Genomic DNA, 22,840 nt, shown 5'->3' with positions numbered 1-22,840 from the left:
TCATGAGAACATCAACATCCTGTGAGTATTTGCAATATTTGTTGTTTAAAATTGTTTAAAATTATGTTTTTATTCCTTTTATTCTCAGTTAACATGTGGAAACATAGAAAGAGGTTATGGATGCACTGTATTCTATGTCATCCCATTGCTGACCTCTAATATAGAACTAAAATGGGAAAAGAATTTTCAACCACCTTCAGCGTCTCATAATTGGAACTTCAACACATTTTCTTAATCTCTGGGAAAACTATACTAACATGCATAGATTGATTTTTAGGTACAGTACCAATCTTTCACACACAAGCTTACACAGACACAGGCATTCTACAATGTGGAACTCCTTTGCAAGATGATCCTGTGATTCCTTACAGTATGATTTAAAAAAAAAGTTATTTTTTAAATAAATAAATTTTGTTATTTTGTATTCAAAATATTGTGTATTTTGTACACAGAGAGAGAGAGAGAGAGAGAGAGAGAGACAGAGAGAGAGACAGAGAGAATGGGAGGGAACCTGTTGTATCACTTATTCCTAAAATTATTTTTACAATTTTCTTCCTGCCCCTAAATAAGATTTGGTAAAACCATCTGGAGAAAATGCAGACAGTTTTATTGATTTTTGTTGGTTAAATATGGGTCAGCTTATTGCTTATCAATACTAAGTAGCTCTGATTAAGGAGAGCTTTTAAACAAAATGCTATATAAACTGATTATTATATAAGAGCAGTCTCCTTGTTTCTTATAAATAATCACATTAGACAAGACCAGGCTATGTTAAGACTACTATACTGATAATCAGTCTTTTGGATAATGACAAATATGCTTCACCAGCATGTCACTTGGTGTATGCTAATTTAATTCTTTCAAAATAACTAATGCAACATTATTGGACCACAACATTTCTTTACTATTATTTGAGTGAATTGGAACTTCAATAATGTGAAATTTTAATTGCCAAAAATGTTAACTTCTGAATCGAATCTAGGTCACTGGGATCAGAGCTTTAGTCTTTCAGACTCATGCTGGAGCCCATCTTCAGGGAACTTCTGTGAATGTGTCTGAAGGTGGGTTCCAATTTCAAAGGCTCCTTTTGCTGAAAGGACCTCCCTTTACTTGCTTGGAAGATAGGGCAAAAGCATCGCCAGTTCTATAGTGTAATGGTTAGCACTCTGGACTTTGAATCCAGCGATCTGGGTTCAAGTTTCAGTGGAACCTCCTTTATTTATTTATATTATTATTATTATTATTATTATTAGTAGTAGTAGTAGTAGTAGTAGTATTATTAGTATTATTAGTATTAGTATCATCATCATCATCATCATTATTTATTAATTATTGGAGGGTCCTTTTAATGCTTTCTTTTTTCCCCACTAAGAAAGCATTAAAAGGACCCAAACCCCATTTATTATATAAAGAAGCATGATGATGATGATGATGATGATGATGATGATGATAAATAAATAAATAAATAAATAAATAAATAAATAAATTTAAAACATTAAAAAAAGGAGATTTGAACCCGGATTGCTGGATTCAAAGTCCAGAGTGCTAGCTATTACACTATAGAACCAGCTTTTGCCCTCTCTTCTAAGCAAACAAAGGGAGGTCCTTTCAGCAAAAGGAGCTGGGAAATCCTACAATGGGATTCCAGGGGTGCAGCTTCGACATCACGGAGTGTTCAGGTTCGGGTTTGGCGAACTCACCCAAAACTCACGGCAAGTTCAGCTGAACTCGCCGAACCTGAACATCGTTGAGTTCGCCCATCACTAATCATTACCACTTAGATGAGAAAACTCTAAAAGAGGCCAAAACTATAGACTAGACTGGATAAGACAAGGGAAAAATAATAGAAGAAATCAATGACACACCACTTTCATATTCTTGGAAAAATGACTATCTGGATAGACCCACAAAGTTTCTAAGATTTGAGCTTAATTTGAAGGAAATATAATTTTTCATATCTATCCATCATATCCAAGATAATTTTATTCCCATCTTGGTGGCTTCTATTATGCTTACAAGTTGTCATTCTATATAGCAGATTGGAAAATTTTCGGTAGAATCCAGAATAACTTTAAAACTCTTTGCAGCTATCACTTTTAATGCAAGTGAAATACTAAGACTTTCCAACTCTTAGATTTTTCTCTTTTCAAGTATGAACAGAAAAGTCCTGAAAAAAATCCCACATTTAACCATAAGGCATGCTGGGTCTTATATTCTAAATGATAAACACCTTGGAAAATTATATTTATTTTTATTGGAAATTATTTTCTGCTCAAACTGCTTATTTATGTTTTATTTACTGATACTAAATAGTTGTTGTTTTTTGTCACTCATTTTAGCACTCTTTGTCTTGTAAAACCACTGGAAAGCTCATTATCAAGAAAAATGATGAAATAAAAGCACTGTGAAGCTATTGCTATTGCTATTGCACTGATATTGGATATATGATACCCAAACAGTTATAAAAGAGGTAGGCACCAAGAAATGAGCAGTGATCATTCATGAAACATAAAAGTCCCCTTAGTCCACATTTGGAACCTATAGCTTCCCACCACATTTAAGCAAAACTTACTTCCTGAACTCTGTCTGTAGATAAAACAAATGATGGCATTGATAAAATATATCTGATCTTGTTTCAGATGGATGGATGGATGGATGGATGGATGAGTTTTAATGGCTGCAATAGACAGACAGGAAAGTTGAGCTGCAAGAAAAACTGAATCGATTTACTAATTACATTTCTAAATTTTATCCAAAAACAAAAACAAAAATCTTCTCATATCCTTTGACATTCACAAATCAGGCAAAGCAGATTCCATACCATCAAATTTGGATCTCAAAAGAACCATTCTTCACCCATCATTTTCCCTAAATGCTCAGGAGTGGAACGATAGATGTTAGTTAACAACAATGACAAAACTGAGAACTTGTCAGCAATAACTGCTGGAAACTTTAACACATGCTGGTGCCGACAAGCACACAAAAATCAAGCCATCAAATAATAAGTACAAAGAAATAAGCCTATTTCTCTACTTTTGAAAGGAGGAGAAGATGGGAGTGTGGCAATATTTTAAAAGAAAACATGAAAAGGATGTTACATGATAATTAAGCATCAGATTATTCCTAATCTATTATACTTCAATTACAGATAGAAAACAAAGGGAAGAAAATAACAGGAAATATCCCAATTGTCAGAAACAAAACAATATTAATTTTCTTTGGGTAAGAATTTAGACTCCTTCAATTGTATCATATTGTTCTGTCATAATGTGGATTCATTTTCTTTATGACATGGCTCTGACTGAGGTTGATTTTAATTGTTCTGTGCTTTCTTTACATATTACAGTGATTATTTATTCCCTTCTTATCACCAGGTATATTTGAATATGAGAGATATTTGCATTTATAACCAGCTGTAAGGTTGTTGTAGAGCACTAGTGCTCTTTAGAGACCTGGCTTTTACATAAAGAATTATTGATTGATAGTGTAACAAGTCAGAAGAAAATTCCAAGTAAACAACTACATTTTAACAAACATTTTCTGGAAAAGCTCTTAATTACCTGGAAATTCTAATAATATTGACAAGAACATATCAATTTATAATAAACTATATCATCTTTAAATACTTTGTCTTTAGTCCTACCTTATTTACCCCAAATGTTACTAATAGTTTATCTGGGAATAAAGATCTTGCAAATATAGAGATTATAATGAATAGTGGGAAAATCCACCTCTATTAAAGCACCTTGTAATAGCAATGAATCTCTGGAATTAAGATGCTGTGAGATTAACAATCCTTATGTTAAACAAGTTTTAAAAAGTAATGTTTAGGGAAAAGAATTAGTTGATTTCATGATTTATGCCATTCTGAACACATGGTGGAAGAGGAAATGAAATAATGATATTGTACTTTGGCACACCTGAGACTTTCTATTATAGAGCCTCTCAATAAAATGTCAATGACTTATTTCTGGAAAGCTATGATTCTCTTATATACTACTTCCCTTTCTGTCTGGGCTGGAAATAAAGAACTGTTTTCTTTCATATTATCGTTTTTGAGTTCCAACAGAATGTTTAAAAAGATGTTAGGCAACATTCCCCATATTTCTTGTTCAAACAAGTGAAAGAGGAGTTTGGAATAGCCATGTGAGAGGGAAACTGTTCAAATGTGTTCAAATATGCATCAGATCATTTGCAAAAGCAACTGTAGTAATAGATCTATATTTTTCTATCAAGTTTCCTAGCAACCTATTCTTTAATTTAGTTTAGTTTTTTAAATACTTTTTAATGTACAGTGGTACCTCGTGATACGAACCCCTCATCATACGAACTTTCTGAGATACGAACCCGGGGTTTAGAAATTTTTTGCCTCTTCTTCCGAACTTTTTCCATCTTATGAACCCACCGCATGAATGCCAAACCCAGAAGTTTGGCAAAAGTTCGGGTTCGGGTGGTCACCGAGAAGCCCCACCGCCCGGCTGTCGCCTTTTGAAACAGCCGGGGGGCTTCTCAGCATCCTCCCGAACGCCGAACCCGGAAGTTCGGCAAAAGTCCACGTTTCGGCCAGCCAGGAAGGATGTCTTCGTGATGTCAAAAGCTCCACCCATGGAATTCCCTATTGGGATTCCCCACCTCCGTTTGAGCCTCCCAACCGGCCTGACAGCTCCACGGCTCTTTTGCAAAACTGACAGCCAGATGGTGGGGCTTCTCAGCGTCCTCCTGAACCCAAACGCTGAACCCGAACTTTTGCCAAACTTTCGGGTTCGGTGTTCAGAACGCCGAGAAGTCCCCCCGGCTGTTTCAAAAGGTGACAGCCAGGCGGCGGCGGCCAGCGGAGCACCATTTTTTTGGGGGGGTGTTTCTTGCACGCATTGTTTTGTCTTAAGAACTTTTCACCTTACAAACCTCCTCCGGGAACCAATTAAGTTTGTAAGATGAAGTATTACTGTATTTACCGTATTTTTCGCTCCATAAGACGCAGTTTTTTTCCTCCCAAAGTAGGATGAAAAATCAGTGGCGTCTTATGGAGCGAAGCTGCAGGCAGGGAGGGGGGGAGGCGCTGGAGCAGAGGGGGGGCGGCGATATACTCACCAAAAGTGTCCCGCCTCTGTCGCCGCCTCTCCTCTTCCCAACCCTGAAGAGTCGCGCACCGCCTCCCGGGAGCCCAGCCGATTTTTGGAGCCGTTTTGTTTTCAGCTGGGCTCCCGGGAGGCGGAGCGTGGCCGGGTACCGTGTCTTCGCCTCCGCGTGCTGCCTCCGCCCGGCCGAAAACAAAATGGCTCCAAAAGTCGGCCGGGCTCCCGGGAGGTGGTGCGCGACTGTTTCCTCTTCGCTGCAGAGCCACACGGAGGCGAAGACACGATGCCCGGCCACGCTCCGCCTCCCGGGAGCCCAGCCGATTTTTGGAGCCGTTTTGTTTTCAGCTGGGCTCCCAGGAGGCGGAGCGTGGCCGGGCACCGTGTCTTCGCCTCCGTGTGGCTCTGCAGCGAAGAGGAAACAGTCGCGCACCACCTCCCGGGAGCCCGGCCGACTTTTGGAGCCGTTTTGTTTTCGGCCGGGCGGAGGCAGCGCGCGGAGGCGAAGACACGGTACCTGGCCACACTCCGCCTCCCGGGAGCCCAGCTGAAAACAAAACGGCTCCAAAAATCGGCTGGGCTCCCGGGAGGCGGTGCGCGACTGTTTCCTCTTCGCTGCAGAGCTGTCGGGAAGAGGCGAAGACAACGGCGCCCTCCACTCTCTCTCCCTCTCTCTCTTTTTCTCTCTGTTGCCGGCGTGGTGAACGAGAGAGAAAGAGAGAGAGAAAGAAAGGAGGGGAGAAAGAATGAGAAAGAAAGCGAGAAAGTAAGCAAGAGAGAAAGACAGGGAAAGAAAGAAAGAGAAAGAGAGGGGGGAAGAAGGGGGAGGGGAAGACATAGAGGGAGGGAAGGAGGGAGAGAGAAAGAACAAAAAAGAGGGAGGAAGGAAGAGAGAAAGGAAGAGGGATGGAGAGAGAGGGAATGAAAGATGAAGGAAGGGAGAGAGAAAGGGGGAGGGAGAGATAGAAAGGAGGGAGAAGGGGGTAGTTAGGGAGAGGGAAAAGGAAGGGCTTGGAGAAAGGCAGGGGGAAAGAAAGATAGAAAGGAAAGAGGGAGGGAGAGATAGAAAGGAAAAAGGGAGGGAGGAAAGAGGGAGAGATAGAAAGGAAAGAGGGAGGGAGAGATAGAAAGGAAAGAGGGAGGGAAAGATAGAAAGAAAAGAGGGAGGGAGAGATAGAAAGGAAAGTTGGAGGGAGGAAAGAGGGAGGAAGACATAGAAAGGATAGAATTATGGATGCAAGAACTTGCTCATGTGTGATAGCTACTTTTTGGCTCAAAATATTTTTGTTCTATTTTCCTCCTCTAAAATCTAGGTGCGTCTTATCAGCAGGTGCGTCTTATAGAGCGAAAAATACGGTATTATTTGTTTTTAGCTCTCTTGTGTGCTGCTTGAAGTCACTTGCTTATGAGATAGATGCTTATGTAAATTGGTTTAATAAACAAACCAAACACGTAGACATTTTCCAGGATGATCTTTTCACAAGCTAGCCCTTCAGATGTACTCCACACTACTGTAATCAAGTCTTTTCATCTTCCTGCTGATCATTTGCTTCTTCTGTTCCCTTCCATCTTTTCAGATTCTATAGACTTCTCAAGTGAGCTAGGAGTTTATATAGAGATCTATTTGTTTGCTTTCCTAGCTATCTATTGGTATTCTCAGGCATCTCCTCCAACACCAAAGTTCAAAAGTGTCCATACTCTTTCCATCCTGCTACAGAAGTCCAATTTTTTTCCATAGTGAATCAAAAGCACAGTCATTTCCTGCATTCTAATTCTTGTAGGTATAAATACATCAAGACACCCAAAATACACTTTCTAAGGACTTCATAACTACCATACTGGGTGTATCTTTTCTGCTATTTCTTATCAACTCTAAGGATGATTGATGCACTGATTATCATTAGCATGGTCTTTTTAATATTTAATCTTGGCCTCATTTCCCCCCCACCATGCTCCTTAGTTTCATTACTGAAGCATCATTTGCATTTTCATCTGACAGAATAGAGGCATCAGGATAATGCAGGTTACTGATGTTTCTAATCCAGTTTTAAAACTGTCATCTTCTTCCAATGCATCCTTCTTTGATATGTATTCAGCATATAGATTGCATAAATATGGAATATAGTTTTATCTCAATCCTTTGCTGGCTTGCAACTGACTGAGATTTCTTATCCTGTGTATAGGTTTCTCATGAGTACATTTTCCTAAGGGCATTGTTATGGCAAACCCTGTCTTACCTAAAACAATCAAATCACTCCGAAGGTACAAAATACAATTATTAAAACTGCAAACAACAGCATTGTACACCAAGCTTCCAGCAAAGCATTAGTAACTTGCTAAAGTCCCCTAAGCAAAAGCAGAACCAAAGGTTATATATGTTTGACAAAGGCCATTACAGCATGGAGGATTGTGGATGAAGCCATCTGGGTGACATTAATATTAAAACCCTTCCTTCTAGTTTAGTATGCTAGCTATGCCATTTATTACAATCAGTTAATATAAAAAAATTGGTTTACTGGGCCACTGGCTATAGGAATTGTGTATAAATAATTATCCTAATGAAGAGAAGGCTTAGGGGAGATATGATAGCAGTCTCCTGACATTTGAAGGACAGCCACAGGAAGTGGGTGTCAATTTAATTTCCATAATACTTGAATGCTGAATAAGAAGAAATGGGTGGAAGTATGTCAAAGCCTGAAAATAAGGAGGAATTTACTGACAGTGATAACAATTAATCAATGGAACAAGTTGTCTCCCAGAGTTATGGCTGCTCCATCACTGGGGGTTTTCAAGAAAAGATTGGACAATCATTTGTTTGAAATGATATAAGGACTCCTGCCTTGGCAGAAGATTGAACTAGAAGGCACCAAGATCCCTTCCAGTCATAATAACAAGGTCGATTCCTGACCATATACCATGGATCGGAAGTACACTTGGGATTAATCAAGCATGCTATAAATATTTTATTACAACGGTCTCTTTGAACAATTCACATGTATTGGGTGGAAGAATGAGCATGTCATAGGTTAGTAGGGAATACAGTTCACATGTGAATATGGAGGTACCTGTTACCATTACACCCTCCATGTCTTTGACATGTGCAAGATGGTGGAAGGATTGCCTCAAAGGGATAATGAGTACCAGGGATAATATATAACAATGTTGTTTGGCGGGACCCAGGGGAAAAGCCTTCTCTGTGGCGGCCCCGACCCTCTGGAACCAGCTCCCCTCGGAGATTAGGATTGCCCCTACCCTCCTTGCCTTTCGCAAACTTCTGCCACCAGGCATGGAGGAATTGAGACATTTTCCCCAGGCTTATATAGTTTTATGTATGGTATGCTTGCATTGAATGGTTTTTAAATTAATGGGTTTTTAGATACTTTTTAAATATTAGATTTGTTTATTGTATACTGTTTTATTATTGTTGTGAGCTGCCCCGAGTCTGTGGAGAGGGGCGGCATACAAATCTAATGAATGAATGAATGAATGAATGAATGAATGAATGAATAAATGAATGAATGAATGAATAAATGAATGAATGAATGAATGAATGAATGAATGAATGAATGAATGAATGAATAAATAAATAAATAAATATATTGCACCAGCATTATACATATTAAAAACCTAAAACACAAGTACAGGAAAAAAGTAAATAAATGGCAACAACAATTTATGTTCTAAATTAATTTTTATCCTTTATGCAACAACAACTTGAGGAACAGATTGTGCTTGTTTGTGTATCATAGCAATATCAATTTGTATGGGAGGGATATCTTTTATCACCATAACATTCCACAGTTTTAAATGGTTAACACAATCAAATGCATTTCTTTAATAAATGAAGTATTTGACTTCTGTTTATGTATTTTTGGCTTATTCAATTACCTAGAATGCATCATGATTAATGACCCTTGTTCCTTGGCCTTTTCTAAAATCAGCTTGAACATCTGGCATTTTTCTTTCTATGCAGGGCTCTAATCCCTAATGGATGATCCTAAGAATTATTTTTCCAGCATGTGAAATTAAAGATTCTATACAATAGTCTGCCTTCTTTATTAAGTTTTCTTTCTTTGATATTGGAATGTAGGTTGACCTCTTCCAATCTGTTGAATACTGTCATTCTCCATTCACCAGATTTGCTGGAATTATTAGAATCTTTACTGATTACCCTTCTGTTTCTTGCTTTTCATATTATTCTGTAAATGATACATTAGTTCCTGTAACTTTCTGACCAGATAATAACTAGAGCGATGCTGTACTCACCTTCTAAAAGTACATGTTCTAATAAATAGAGAATATATTCTAAAGTAACTTGGATATTCACGTACCTACAGGGTGTGTTCCAAAAGTAATGCAATTTTTTTAAAAAGTAATTTATTGATCAGATTTTCACAAACACTTAAAATTCTTCAAATGGATGAAAAACGGGTTTCTTTCAGGGCTGGGAACAAAAAGAAGTCTGCTGGGGAAATTTCAGGACTATAGGGGGGGTGGAGCAGCGTTGGCACCTGGTGATTGGCCAGGAACTCGTGGACTCATAGCTCGTTGGGGCAAGGTGCGTTTTTCGTCCATAGAAGAGATCCAATCAGCCGTGACAAAGACCTTGCAAGAGGTCCCCGAAGACGCCTTCCAGGATGCATACCAGTCATGGCAGAGTCGCTGGAAAAAATGGGTAGAGGCCCAGGGACAGTACTTTGAAGAATTTTAGTGTTTGTGCAAATCTGTTCAATAAATTGCTTTTTTTAAAAAAAAATGCATTACTTTTGGAACGCACCCTGTATTGTACAGAATCTCAATATAGTCCTTCCATCTTTAACCTTCCTTCTTTGAATCTAATATTATGTATCCTTTAGTACATCAATTTGAGGCTGGAAAAAACCTTCTGAGTTCAGACACTTTTGGGAGCCTTTGTTTTTCCATGTTTGCTTCCAGCTATAATATACAGTATTTACAAATATCATTGCAATATATTGCTTCTTGTCTGATCTATCAGCTTTGTGAAATCCTTTGTGAAATTTCTTCTTGAGATCTTCGTCTTTCTTGGTTTGGGCTTATTCTTCTGTGCAATTTCCATCATCTGTTCTTACATCCAGTTTTATCTCTTCTGTTCTCAGGCAGTATCTTTTGCATCAAACTTTAAGCACATTTTGATATCAGTCCACAATTCCTCTGGGTCTCTATTCAATGATGTTCAGACTTCAAAGTGTTGCTTATGTTCCACTTAAAAATGATGAATGTATGGTCATCATGGAAATTGGTTATATTGTTTTTTTAAAATCTTCCATTTTATTCTAACTTGGAATTTGCACATATGAAAAATTCATGATCTATTTCATAATTAATATTGGATATGGTAACATTTAAATTGAGCACTTCCATTTCTTTGTATTAGTAATATAGACAACTACTGTATATTCTGTGTTATTTTTCTACTGGTGTCCATGTATGTAAGCATTGTTTCAGTTGCTTAGTTAGAAAGAAGTCCTTGGATCGGTAGAAATGGTTAAGTCATTATCATGTTTTATTTCTCTTCACTGGGCCTCACAACCCAACTTCATTTTCACCATTACTATTTTGAACTTTGTCATTTCAGTTTTCTTACACAAAGAACATATCTTGCTTGCACATTCTGTACCTTTCAAATTGGACTTTGGAACTAACTCATCAAACTGCTGTTCTTCTGGATCAGTGGTTGGAGCATAAGCTTGGATAACCATCATATTAAAGGGCTGTCTGCAAAGGCTAATTGATATTATTCGGTCATTGACTACATTGTACTCTAATGCCGTCTCTGCTATATCTTCCCTATGAAAGCAAAGCCAGTCCTTCTTTTTTGTTTGGTTTTTTATATCCTCAGTAGTGAATATGATCTTCTGACTGAGAGAGTCCATCTTCACTCTATTTCAATTCGCTGATGCCTAAAATGTCAATGTGTAGCCAGTTCATTTCATATTTCATTTTATTGACCTTTCCCATGCACAGGCTTCCTGTGTTACATATTCCCCTATATATTTGTTTTTACATATTTTCACCTTGCATGGCAATAGCAGCAACTAGATTTTCCAAAGTCTTTAATCTAGCTCTATCATAAACATGATTAGCACTGTGAAAGTTCCACAGTTGTTCCTTAGTAACATATTGAGTATCCTTTGATCTGAGGAATTCATCATCAAACATTAAGTCATTAATCACTTTTGATTGTCTATCCTTGTCATTTTTGGTAAAGTATAGAAATGAGTTACCACTGTCTTCTCCTAACCAATATGATTTCACTGCTACTGTCATTACCTCCAACATCTTCCCATATTACTGCTGCCTAATAGAGATACTGGTTTGCTTTAACAAGGCAATTGGAGTGATCCCCATGCTAGAGGCATATACTGTTGTTGTACAATTTCATAAACATCCTTTGGTCATTATCCATACCCCCATCTACCACCACCAATGAAGCAGCAACGGCGATGTTGATGTAGGAGCTGAACTCCTACAAGTAACAAAATCATCTACTTGGAAACAAACAGAGTAACCTTATAGGAGAGATGGGTGGCAGAGAAATTCAACCAACAAACAGAGAACAGTCTACAAAATATAAGACGAGTTGAAGCCCAACAATTCTAGATGACTAAGTCTTATTTCATACCGGACTTGGAAGACAGCCAAGAACAAAAAAGAAAATTCCCAACTTGATACAGAATCCTGGATACTGCTAGAGAAACTGCTGTGAGTTGCTATATACTGTATATGTCTCTGCATTCATCAAGAGTCTACATCAGCACTCCAGACTTTACAAGTGTCTTTTGTGAAATATAACTATAGCATTGCCAGCAAAGCATCTATGCTTCAAATATCTACGGTGCTGTCTATTCCTTGCCATCAGAAGTGATTCAAAGCATCGACTGCAAACCTCTCAAGCCTTTTTTTTAGAACAATGCTTTTAAAAAACCCTACTTGTAGAAATAGCAGAATTTGGAAGGGAGGGAGATTATCAGCAGCCTAATGGCTCCTATTCAACTAGGTTGCATTGATGATCATTTTCTGAAGATTGTGATGTATGCAAAAAACTTTATATGGATTCAGTTTGCACAGATTTCCTTTATGTAAAGCATCAGGAAGAAAAATAAATAAATTATACATGAATCCCAACAGAATAAGTAGGGATTACCTTCAATGGTTGCCCGCTTAGGCAGGATGGTGATTGCTCCCTCTGCAACATCTTCTTGTTGAATTACTGGAGTCATTTTGGAACCCCAAGTGTCCGAAGCCACCCACAGAAAATGGCCAACTTGATCAGCCCTTTTTGCTGCTGCGAGGATTTGTCTGTAAAGAGGAAATAGTTATCATTCTCAGGGGGGATAAAGAAAAAGAGTATAATCATATGGTGGAACATTCACCAGCAGAAAATAATTACCTAACGAGCCAAAACAATGAATCCTCCAGACTGGAAAATCGGAAATGTTTTTTTAAAAAAAGGAACCCTATCATTGAACAAGAACTGCTTGTCATTGTCCTGTGGCTTGTACCATCAGCTAAGAAATTTAATATAATTGAAATTTCAGAAATGTAATGTAGAAATTAAGCATTATTTCTTAAATAACACCATATTCCATAAATCAAGTCATATTGCAGATGCACATAGTGTTCATTAGTACTATTGATGCTTGTTAAACCATATAATATATATTTCCATCCTCATCTTTGGGTCTCCCAAAGAAATCCTTCCTAACATAAGAAGAGATGCAAATGTGCTTACCTGACATTTTAGCTGAAACCTAACTAATTAAACTCTGCAACTCAATATTATACTGTAAGTACCATTTTCTTTTAAAAAAAGACTATTAAGAGGAAGTGTGCATAGTAAAATGTTATATTAGGAAAATACATACAAAAAGCACATAGGTTTTTCATTGTATAGCCCAGTTTTAATTTTGTTCTGAGATTCCATTGAAGAAACCTATGGAAGATATGGTTATTGGTCTTAAAAACTATATAATCCCCTTACTTATTTGTTTGCCTTGTCAAGTATGCATTGGTAGTATACAAAGATATAACAATGTTTACATACATGATACTAGTAAGACAGAAACATTAGGACAGGGGACGGTAGGCACCAGTGAAGGGCTACCAAATTTTTTGCTACCACACTCTGGGCGTGAGTTATGCAGGATGCCCTGCATTTTCTTTCAGTGCAAATTGGGTGCTCTGGGGGGGAGCTCCATTTTTGCTACCCTGCCACATTCCCCCCCCCTCCCCATCTGGGCAGCAACCCACCCCTGGTAGGCACGCTGGTGCACTTATGAATGCACCTTACTAACCTCTTAGGAATAGGGAGAGGTCAAAAGTTGGTAGTCTAAGGGTAAAGTTTTGGGGATTAGGTGATGATACTGTAGAGTCAGATAGTGAGTTCCATGCATCAACTACTCGGTTACTAAAGTCGTATTTCCTGCAGTCGAGTTTAGAGTGGTTTACTTTAAGTTTGTATCTGTTGTGTGCTCATGTGTTGTTGTGGTTGAAGCTGAAATAGTCATCCAGGAAAGATGTTGTAGCAGATTATTTTATGGGCTATGCTTAGCTTGTGTTTAAGGCGACATAGTTCTAAGCTTTCTAAACCTAGGATTGTAAATCTAGTTGCGTAGGGTATTCTCTTGCGAGTGGAGGGCTCTTCTCAGAAAGTATCCCTGGACATTTTCTAGAGTGTAACTTGTAAGTTACAATATCAGTTGCAAAGAATACAAGTAGATGCTCAGTTGTGAGCAGTTTGATTAAAGAGGTTTGTCTGTGTCTATGTCGGTGTCTCTGTGTGAGTGTGAGTGCATATCCCAAAGGAGCAAATCTTGTTTTAAGAGATGATAGTGACAGACCATATGCTATGGTGAAGGTACCAGGCAAATCTGAGGCATGAACAATTTTTTTATAGGTAGGTGTGAGTCCATATGAATTTGTGACATAATCCTAGGCAAGACATGGTCAAACTAAGGGAGTCATTAAAAGCTCCTCATATTTCTATAGGGTTCTTTCTTTTTGAGTTGTTATATCATTAAAAAGTCACAGGAACCTTTCAGATGGTTAGGGAAAAATTAGGAAAGGACAGTCTTCTTCCAATATTAAGTATATTCTGCAAGTAGGGGACAAGCTAGATCAGATGGGGGAACGGGCTTCAGAGAATCTTCAGCAATTTCAAATGAACCAAAAATCATCCTATGACCATCATATAATGTTGCCAGGATTTTAACCAGAACAGAAAGAGTTACTAGTTCCTCCTTCCACTGCAAGCAAATTGCTAGCTTAGTGACAAGGAGCTTTTTCAGTGCAACAATATCTATGAGCATAGGAAGAAAATGTTCGACAAGATGGACTTTTGAGATGGCCAAAATGAAATTAGGATCTATCAGGACCTACTAGAGAAATTTACCAGGATAGATCAGGACCTACCAGAAAAAGTAATTTGCTATAAAGTAACAAATATTTTAATGGCCAAATAATGACAAAATTCAATAAATATCAAATGATCTTTCTCAATTAATTCAGGTTGCATGTATGAAGAAATCTTGTGATCTGTATGAAACAATGGTCAACTCGAGGTCTGCATTTAATAAAATAAAACAAATTCTGGATTCAAAGCAGCTTGAAATTAATTTGTGTCTTTTGGATTTCTAACTACTAGTAAAATTACATTCAGTCTCAAAGTCTCAGATGAAGAAAAAAGAGCCAATTATAATTTTGAGTTAGAAATTGGCTGCCATGAAAGAAGATGATTCATAAAATGGCTGCTTGGTTGGGTTTCATCAAAATATATGTTAAGGTAGCCTCAATTTACAACTTAACAATTGTGTCAAGAAAAGTCATAAAATGGGGAAAACTCATTTAATAACTGTCTGACCCTAGCAACACATATTTTGAGTTCAGTTATGGTCAAAACTCAAGGACTACGTCAAACTAATAAAGCCCCTTATTGATCATGGTTACCTCAGGTTTTACACAGAACCATTTTATATTCTAAAGATGCTTATATCACCCATTTCCTCCCATGTTGACTGTATGACTGTAACTTGTTGTTTATATCCTAAAATTTTTATTAATATTGCTTCTTCATTGCTTATTTGACCCCTATGACAATCATTAAGTGTTGTACCACATGATTCTTGACAAATGTATATTTGTCAACGAAGCAGTGGAAGTGATGTGCCGGTGTCTGGAGGCTGTTGGGGCCTGGATGGGTGTCAACAGACTCAAACTCAACCCTGATAAGATGGAGTGGCTGTGGGTTTTGCCTCCCAAGGAGAATTCCATCTGTCCTTCCATTACCCTGGGGGGGGGGGAATCATTGACCCGCAACTTGGGCGTCCTCCTCCGCAACTTGGGCGTCTTCCTTGATCCACAGCTCACATTAGAGAACTATCTTTCAGCTGTGGCGAGGGGGGCGTTTGCCCAGGTTCGCCTGGTACACCAGTTGCGGCCCTATCTGGACCGGGACTCATTGCTCACAGTCACTCATGCCCTCATCACCTCGAGGTTCGACTACTGTAATGCTCTCTACATGGGCTACCTTTGAAAAGTGTTCGGAAACTTTAGATCGTGCAGAATGCAGCTGCGAGAGCAGTCATGGGCTTACCTAGGTATGCCCATGTTTCACCATCACTCCGCAGTCTGCATTGGCTGCCGATCAATTTCCGGTCACAATTCAAAGTGTTGGTTATGACCTTTAAAGCCCTTCATGGCACTGGACCAGAATATCTCCGAGACCGCCTTCTGCCGCACGAATCCCAGCGACCGATTAGCTCCCACAGAGTGGGCCTTCTCCGGGTCCTGTCAACCAAACAATGTCGGTTGGCGGGCCCCAGGGGAAGAGCCTTCTCTGTGGTGGCCCCGACTCTCTGGAACCAACTCCCCCCAGAGATTGGAACTGCCCCTACTCTCCCTGCCTCCCGTAAGCTCCTTAAAACCCACCTTTGTCGTCAGGCATGGGGGAACTGAAACATCTCCCCCGGGCATGTACAATTTATGCATGGTATGTTTGTGTGTGTGTTTGTTAGTAAAATGGGGTTCTTTTTAAATATTTTAAATTATATTTGGATTTGTTATGAATTGTTGTATCTTGCTGTGAGCCGCCCCGAGTCTGCGGAGAGGGGCGGCATACAAATCTAAATAATAAATAAAATAAATAAATAAATAAATAAATAAATTTTATGTACACTGAGAGCATATGCACCAAGACAAATTCCTTGTGTGTCCAATCACACTTGGCCAATAAAAATTCTATTCTATTCTATACTCTGTGTTGAATTCAGAAGTACTCTGAAAATAAAGAGAGTAATGTTTGCTTCATAGCAAGTCATATTTCTGTATGTTTTAAATTAAATGATTCTTTTAAAATACACTGAAGTGAACAATGTAGCTAAGGGTAACAGTAATGTCTATGAGTTAGAATATGAGTTACTAGGTATATCATTTGTTCATTTAATCAAGTTAGAGACACCTGAGAAAGATTGATTACACTGGATTTTGTTCAGGATAATGGAGGTAGAAATAATTGTTCCACTTGGGAAAAATAAATGTGTAACACTGAATACAATTATTTATAGCCCCAGCCAGACAAAAAATTCTCAGTCAGAAATTTGTTCAAATATCTACTTTTAGATACCACTAATCCATGACATTAATATGAAGTTGAAATCCATGGTGTAAGATTGATCCAGAGCCACATAAATGCTTGTTTTCATATCTTGCTACTTTCCTGATCAAGCTCACCAGCAGTTTACCTCAACTGAAAGCTCCCCTAATTTATCCTTAGCTAGCCTATCCCCATTTGTTTTTGTAACACTTTATAATAATTAAACAAACATGAACACAGATCCTGTTTGAAAATATGGTATGGCTATTATTTAATGAGATACCTCAAAATAAGGTCAGTTTCCATTTCATAAAGCAAAGACAAAATATTTGCTGTTCCTGATAAGTATCTAGCTGTGTCAGCAACTTTTCAAATACTTGTCGCTGATCAACAAGAGGAAAGAAAGGAAAAAAGAAATAGACATGGTGTCACTATACCGTATGTTGTAGAATCAAACTCATTTCCTAAGACAGGAAGCACTGATCTATGTAGTTTTAAGCCTCAAAGAAATAAAAATCATAATCAGCAATAGACTGCTTAATGCTCAAATTGCTTTTTTTTTTAAAAAAAGAAACCCATAGAGGTGCTCTGAGTCCTCGGAGAGGGGCGGCATACAAATATAATGAATGAATGAATGAATGAATGAATGAATGAATGAATGAATGAATGAATAAATAAATAAATAAATAAATAAATAAACAAACAAACAAACAAACAAACAAACAAATTAATAATAATAATAATAATAATAATAATAATAATAATAATAATAATAATTTTTAAATTAAATAATAATGATTATTATGTCAATACAACACAGCAAACGGGATCATTATGCTGGATTTCGTATTTCATCACCAGTCAGGCACTTCCCAAGCACCTAAGACTGCGTGATGTAGCGGTGAATTATGTTTGCCAATCCCAGTAAAGTGGCCTTTTGCAATTGACAGATGGAGATTTTGTCAATTCTGATGGTTTTCAAATGTCCGCTGAGATCCTTTGGCACTGCGCCGAGCATGCCAAGTACCACTGGGACCACTTTCACTGGCTCATGCCAGAGACGTTGCAGCTCGATTTTTAGATCTTCGTATTTCACTAATTTCTCTAGCTGCTTCTCTTCAGTTCTGATGTCAATGATCCATACTTTCTTTTTCTCCACAATCAGGATGTCTGGTGTGTTATGCTTCAGAATTCGGTCAGTCTGAAGTTGGAAGTCCCACAGTAGTTTTGCTTGCTCATTTTCGACCACTTTTTCAGGCTTACGATCCCACCAGTTCTTTGCCACTGGTAAATGGTAGTTCTGGCACAAGTTCCAGTGGATCATCTGTGCCACAGAATCATGTCTATGCTTGTAGTCAGTCTGTGTGATCTTTTTGCAGCAGCTGAGTATGTGATCGATTGTTTCATCTGTTTCTTTACAGAGTCTGCACTTTGGATCGTCTGTTGATTTTTCAATTCTGGATTTGACAGCATTTGTTCTAATGGCCTGTTCTTGTGCCGCCAGTATTAGTCCTTCTGTCTCCTTTTTTGAGTGTTCCACTTGTAAGCCATGACCAGGTCTTTTCTTTATCCACTTTGCCTTCAACCTTCTCCAAGAACTGGCCATGCAATGCTTTGTTCCACCAACTGTCCATACGGCATTGATAATAATAATAATAATAATAATAATAATAATAATAATAATAATAATAATAATAAAACTTTTTAAATTGAATAATCTGAATATATTTTTTCTGTCTAAATTTATCTGTCACTGAATGGAGAATGGGTGTCAGATTTAAATTGTACATGAACTAAAAATGCAAAAGTCTCTTCCCTCACAAAAATTATATGCTCACTTTTTGTAAATAACGCTCACTTATTTCTATTCTATTCTGTTACAAAAGATTTTTATAAATGATGTGAATTATTTAAGTCTCCGATACAACTGAATTCATTCTCTTTCTTTAAAAAAACCTTTTTTTAAAAAAAAAAATTGCCTGAGAATTGAAATGTAGAGATTTTTACTGTCCAAGAAAGAAAAATATGGTTTAATTTGTTTTTGGAAAAAATAAAATAATGCAGCAAGATGCCATTCAACTAAGTTATTTCAAAAGTCTAATGAAGTTCATCACACCTACAAAATTACACTAGAATAATTCTACCTCGTTCATCACAAACTGCCTGGAAGATTACTCAATCATGCAAACCAATAAGAAGAATACCATTTTCCTTCATACTTCTTTCTTATGAAATTACTGTTCATTGATCCATCTAAAATTATTTTGAGGGATACTATTGATTCCTTCAAAGAGAATCAAGCATAATAGCACACCTTGTTTTGTGTCTGAGTTGCAATTCGGAAATGAGAACACAAAAAGCATTGCTTGAGCATATAGGAAGAATATACTGAATGAGTAAATTTGGGAATAACCTCCATGTGTTCATGTTATTTGAACCAATATTCCATTCAGTTCTACCCTGGAGTTAACAAAGAGGCAACAAATGAAAATATTTGAATGCATTATATTTCCTTCCTCTCCACCTCCTGATACTATGCAGAAATATCAGGTGAATGATACCACATAATTCATCAAAATAAAATCTTCAATACTTTGTGGTATATTCTAACAGACTGGGGTACTTGTTGATTCAAAGGAGAAAAGGTTGTGTTCCATAACTCCCTGCCTATTGTCCTATATGCTATCCTGAAACAAAGCAGTGAAAATCCATTGGTTACAAAGAAAACAGAATATAAATGAGCATATCAAGATAAAGCTATCCATCAATTCAATATCTTCATTGTTAGTTTTAAGGCTATTGTTATTATCTGTGACAATTAATCTGATATTCTTCATATTTAATTTTAGTCCTATTTTTTTCACTATGTTCCTTCACTTTCTTACTAGAGTTTTCAGTTCTTTGCAGGATCTGGGTAATGACATCAGCATAAAAGAGCTTACTGATCTTTCTTTGTACAATTTTAATGCCGCACTCATTTTTTTCCAATTCATATAAAATTGTTTATGTGACCTAAAAAACAGTTTTTTAAAAATAGTGCAGGACCAAAAAATTTACACACACAAAAGCACCAAAAGATTATGGTTGAAGGACAAGTATGATTGTTGTAGACCCAAAATAAGTATGGTGATACAGTACTTATTTTGTTGTTGTTGTTGTTTTGAAATATTTTTTTATTTTCCATTTATCCCAGTATATCAAGACAATAAACAAATGGAATCCATAAAATAAATAATAACATATCACAGTGATGGTGAGCCGAATGCACGTGTGCCTCTTATTACACACAAACGTGTGTGTCCAAACCCATAATTCAATGCCCCCATGCCCCACCCACCTCTGTATGCATGCATGACCAATACACTTACATTGCCCCACCACCCATATGCACACATGGTCCTCTGCTCCCGTTTCCCAACTTCCGGTGGGCTCATAGGCCCATTTTTAACCCTTCCCAGGTTCCAGAGGTTTCCCTGGATTCTGGGTGTTAGTACTATCTACAAGACAGTTGTGTTTGCAATATATAAACAAGCTAACAATGAATGCTTGAATGTAGTGAAGTACAGCTTTAAGAGGTAGTGTTGCAAATTGCCATAAGAGGGAGCCAGAAAGCATCTCTCTCTCTTTCTCTCTCTCTCTGTTCTTTCTGCTGATTCACTGTGACTGATATAGTTAGCTCTGTGTTGATGATAGTTTTGATGTAAGGTGTAATGTATGTCTGATATGTAAGACAAAGATAGTCCTGTAATATATGAGATATTGACTAATTGAATGTGTATGACTGGATTGTTTAACTTGACTGCTATTTCTAAAGTGAATACTATTTTATATACTTTAATGCATCTATCTTCTATGACTGAATAATTACTCATATCTCCTGGATATCTTCTGGAATCTCACATTTTCCTCTGTGGATGTTCTTGATAACTCAAGGGTACTGTACACTCCTTAACACTGGGGAGGGCAAAATGCCACTCCCCACCCCCCGAGACATTCCAGAGGCTGAAAACATCCTCCCAGTGTCTTTGCATGAGCCAAAAATCAGCTGGCCAGCACAACATGTCTGCTGGAGCTGAGCTAGGGCAACAGCTAATATGTTAGCAGATATGGGTCCATGTGCCACCTGTGGCACACATGCCATAGGTTCACCATCACAGACATATAACAATAGCAACAGGTCCAAGCTATACACAAAACAACCAACATTATGCAAGTCTTCTTTTATGTGAGGGAAATATGTGGCCTTGCAATACATTAGGGATGAAACCATTAAAAACAAACACCTGAAATTTTGCATTAAATAGGTGATTTATTTCCTAGTGATAACCAACATGAAAATTATCTCTTAACTTGGTTGAACGATTCAGGTACAGAAAAAAAGGAACTTTATGAGTAAGGTGACTTGATGTCCCCTGTTCAGCGGGACAGTCCCGCTTTTGAATGATTTTTCCCACATCCCACGGCGGTTCAAAAATGTCCTGATTTTGAAGCTGGTCCCCCCCATCCAGTCCCAAAGCATGGCAAAGTTTGCAAAAAGTTTGGAGCAAGTGTGTGCACAGCCGTTCTATGGAGGCACTGAGCTTCCACCATTCGGTTTTGGAGGTGGCCTTTCCTGCAGCTGCAGCACCCCGCCTGGCTGGAGTTTCCCTGGCAGTGGAAGCAAGTGAGTTTTGGGGCCTGGCGGTGGCAGATAGATATGTTGCTGGAAGCCGTACATGCTGGTGCTATGCTGGGCATAGGTGCGGGGCTAGCACCTCCATCCCAGCCCAGCCAGTGGGCCATTGCCAGCCCCGCGCTCATGCCCAGAGCAGCACCAGCATGGACAGCATCCAGCAACACATCCAGCCACCACCCCACTGTCGGTGCCTCTGCCCTGGAGCTCCTTCTCACAGACAACCGCCACACCGCCGCACGACATCTACTGCCCGGTGCCACTGCTGCCGGTGCCCTCCCACTCCACACATGTGCAGGAAGCAAAATAAATGCAAAAATTCAAGAAAAGAGATGGTGCCATGAGACAGACCAGCAAGGACAGCACTGGAGCCATCATGCACAAATTGTGCAATCTGTGGGGCACTACTGGAACTGAGCTCCGGGGCATACCGGTAGGAACCCACCACTGATTGTCCGCGTTGAAATTCTTCCTGCTGGTTTCTGCCCATTTTTCCAGTCTATCAAAATCCTTTAGAATTTTAATACTCTCCTCCAAGCACTTGCAATCCCTATTTAATTTGAAAATTTGAAAGTCATATTTTCAGATTTATCATCCAAGTCATCTATAAATATTTAAATCACACAAGGCTGAGAATTGATTTCTGTACAATAATAATAATAATAATAATAATAATAATAATAATAATAATAATAATAGCAGCAGCAGCAGCAGCAGCAGCAGCAGCAGCAACAGAGTTGGAAGGGACCTTGGAGGTCTTCTAATCCAACCTCCTGCTTAGGCAGGAAACCCTACAGTACCTCAGACAAATGGTTATTCAATATCTTCTTAAAAACGTATTAAATATTTAATGGTAACCATGTATCTGTCTAGTGATATAATTGACCAGTTCAGATTCCCTACTAGACTACCTTTGCTGAATGTGCACTTTTAATTCTTAGAATTCTCATCAATAACCATGCTGGCTGGGGAAGGATACCTGGTTTGGGGAATGATAGAGCAAATTTTAGTCATAAGTTGTAAATACTCTATGTTCCCTTTCCCTGCCAAGTCTCCTGATTTCAAATAAACTTTATTATATTGGAACAGGGTCGATAAGCCACATTTGTCCTTCCAATCAAAGCTGAAAATTGAATTCCAGTATTCTAACTCAATGGTTAACATTTTGGGGAAATGAAAAAAATCCATAAAAGGAAATTCAGATCATAGACAATCTTTGTTATTCGGCATGATATGAAAACTACATGCAGCAGATTAAAACCAAATATTAATATTCAACTTCAAGTTAAACTTGTTGCTATAACTGTTTTCTTTTTTTTCAGATTTATGGAAAAATCTATAGTTAGGGTTATGGAAGCAAAACCTAATTTATCGTGTGATAACTAACATATCCATCCCAGACTATAGAAGCAAGATTGGCTGCTATGAACCTTGTAAGGTCAGCATGTTTTTTGTTTTAATAGTCAGCACACTTTAACAGCC

General features: G+C 38.1%; 1 protein-coding gene across 5 annotated transcripts in view; it reads right to left on the bottom strand.

Moving 5' to 3' along the window:
• GRM7 (glutamate metabotropic receptor 7) overlaps positions 1 to 22,840 on the bottom strand; it is a 553,799-nt gene that overhangs the window by 262,652 nt on the left and 268,307 nt on the right. For all 5 annotated transcript variants that reach the window (XM_070738269.1, XM_070738272.1, XM_070738271.1 and 2 more), the window contains exon 4: positions 12,241 to 12,395. In XM_070738269.1, coding sequence (XP_070594370.1) covers positions 12,241 to 12,395 — 155 coding nt within the window. The remainder of the gene's footprint in view (positions 1 to 12,240; positions 12,396 to 22,840) is intronic.

The sequence above is a fragment of the Erythrolamprus reginae genome, chromosome 2 (genome assembly GCF_031021105.1).
Source record: "Erythrolamprus reginae isolate rEryReg1 chromosome 2, rEryReg1.hap1, whole genome shotgun sequence".
NCBI lineage: Eukaryota > Metazoa > Chordata > Lepidosauria > Squamata > Dipsadidae > Erythrolamprus > Erythrolamprus reginae.
This window is presented reverse-complemented; position numbering and strand designations above follow the sequence as displayed.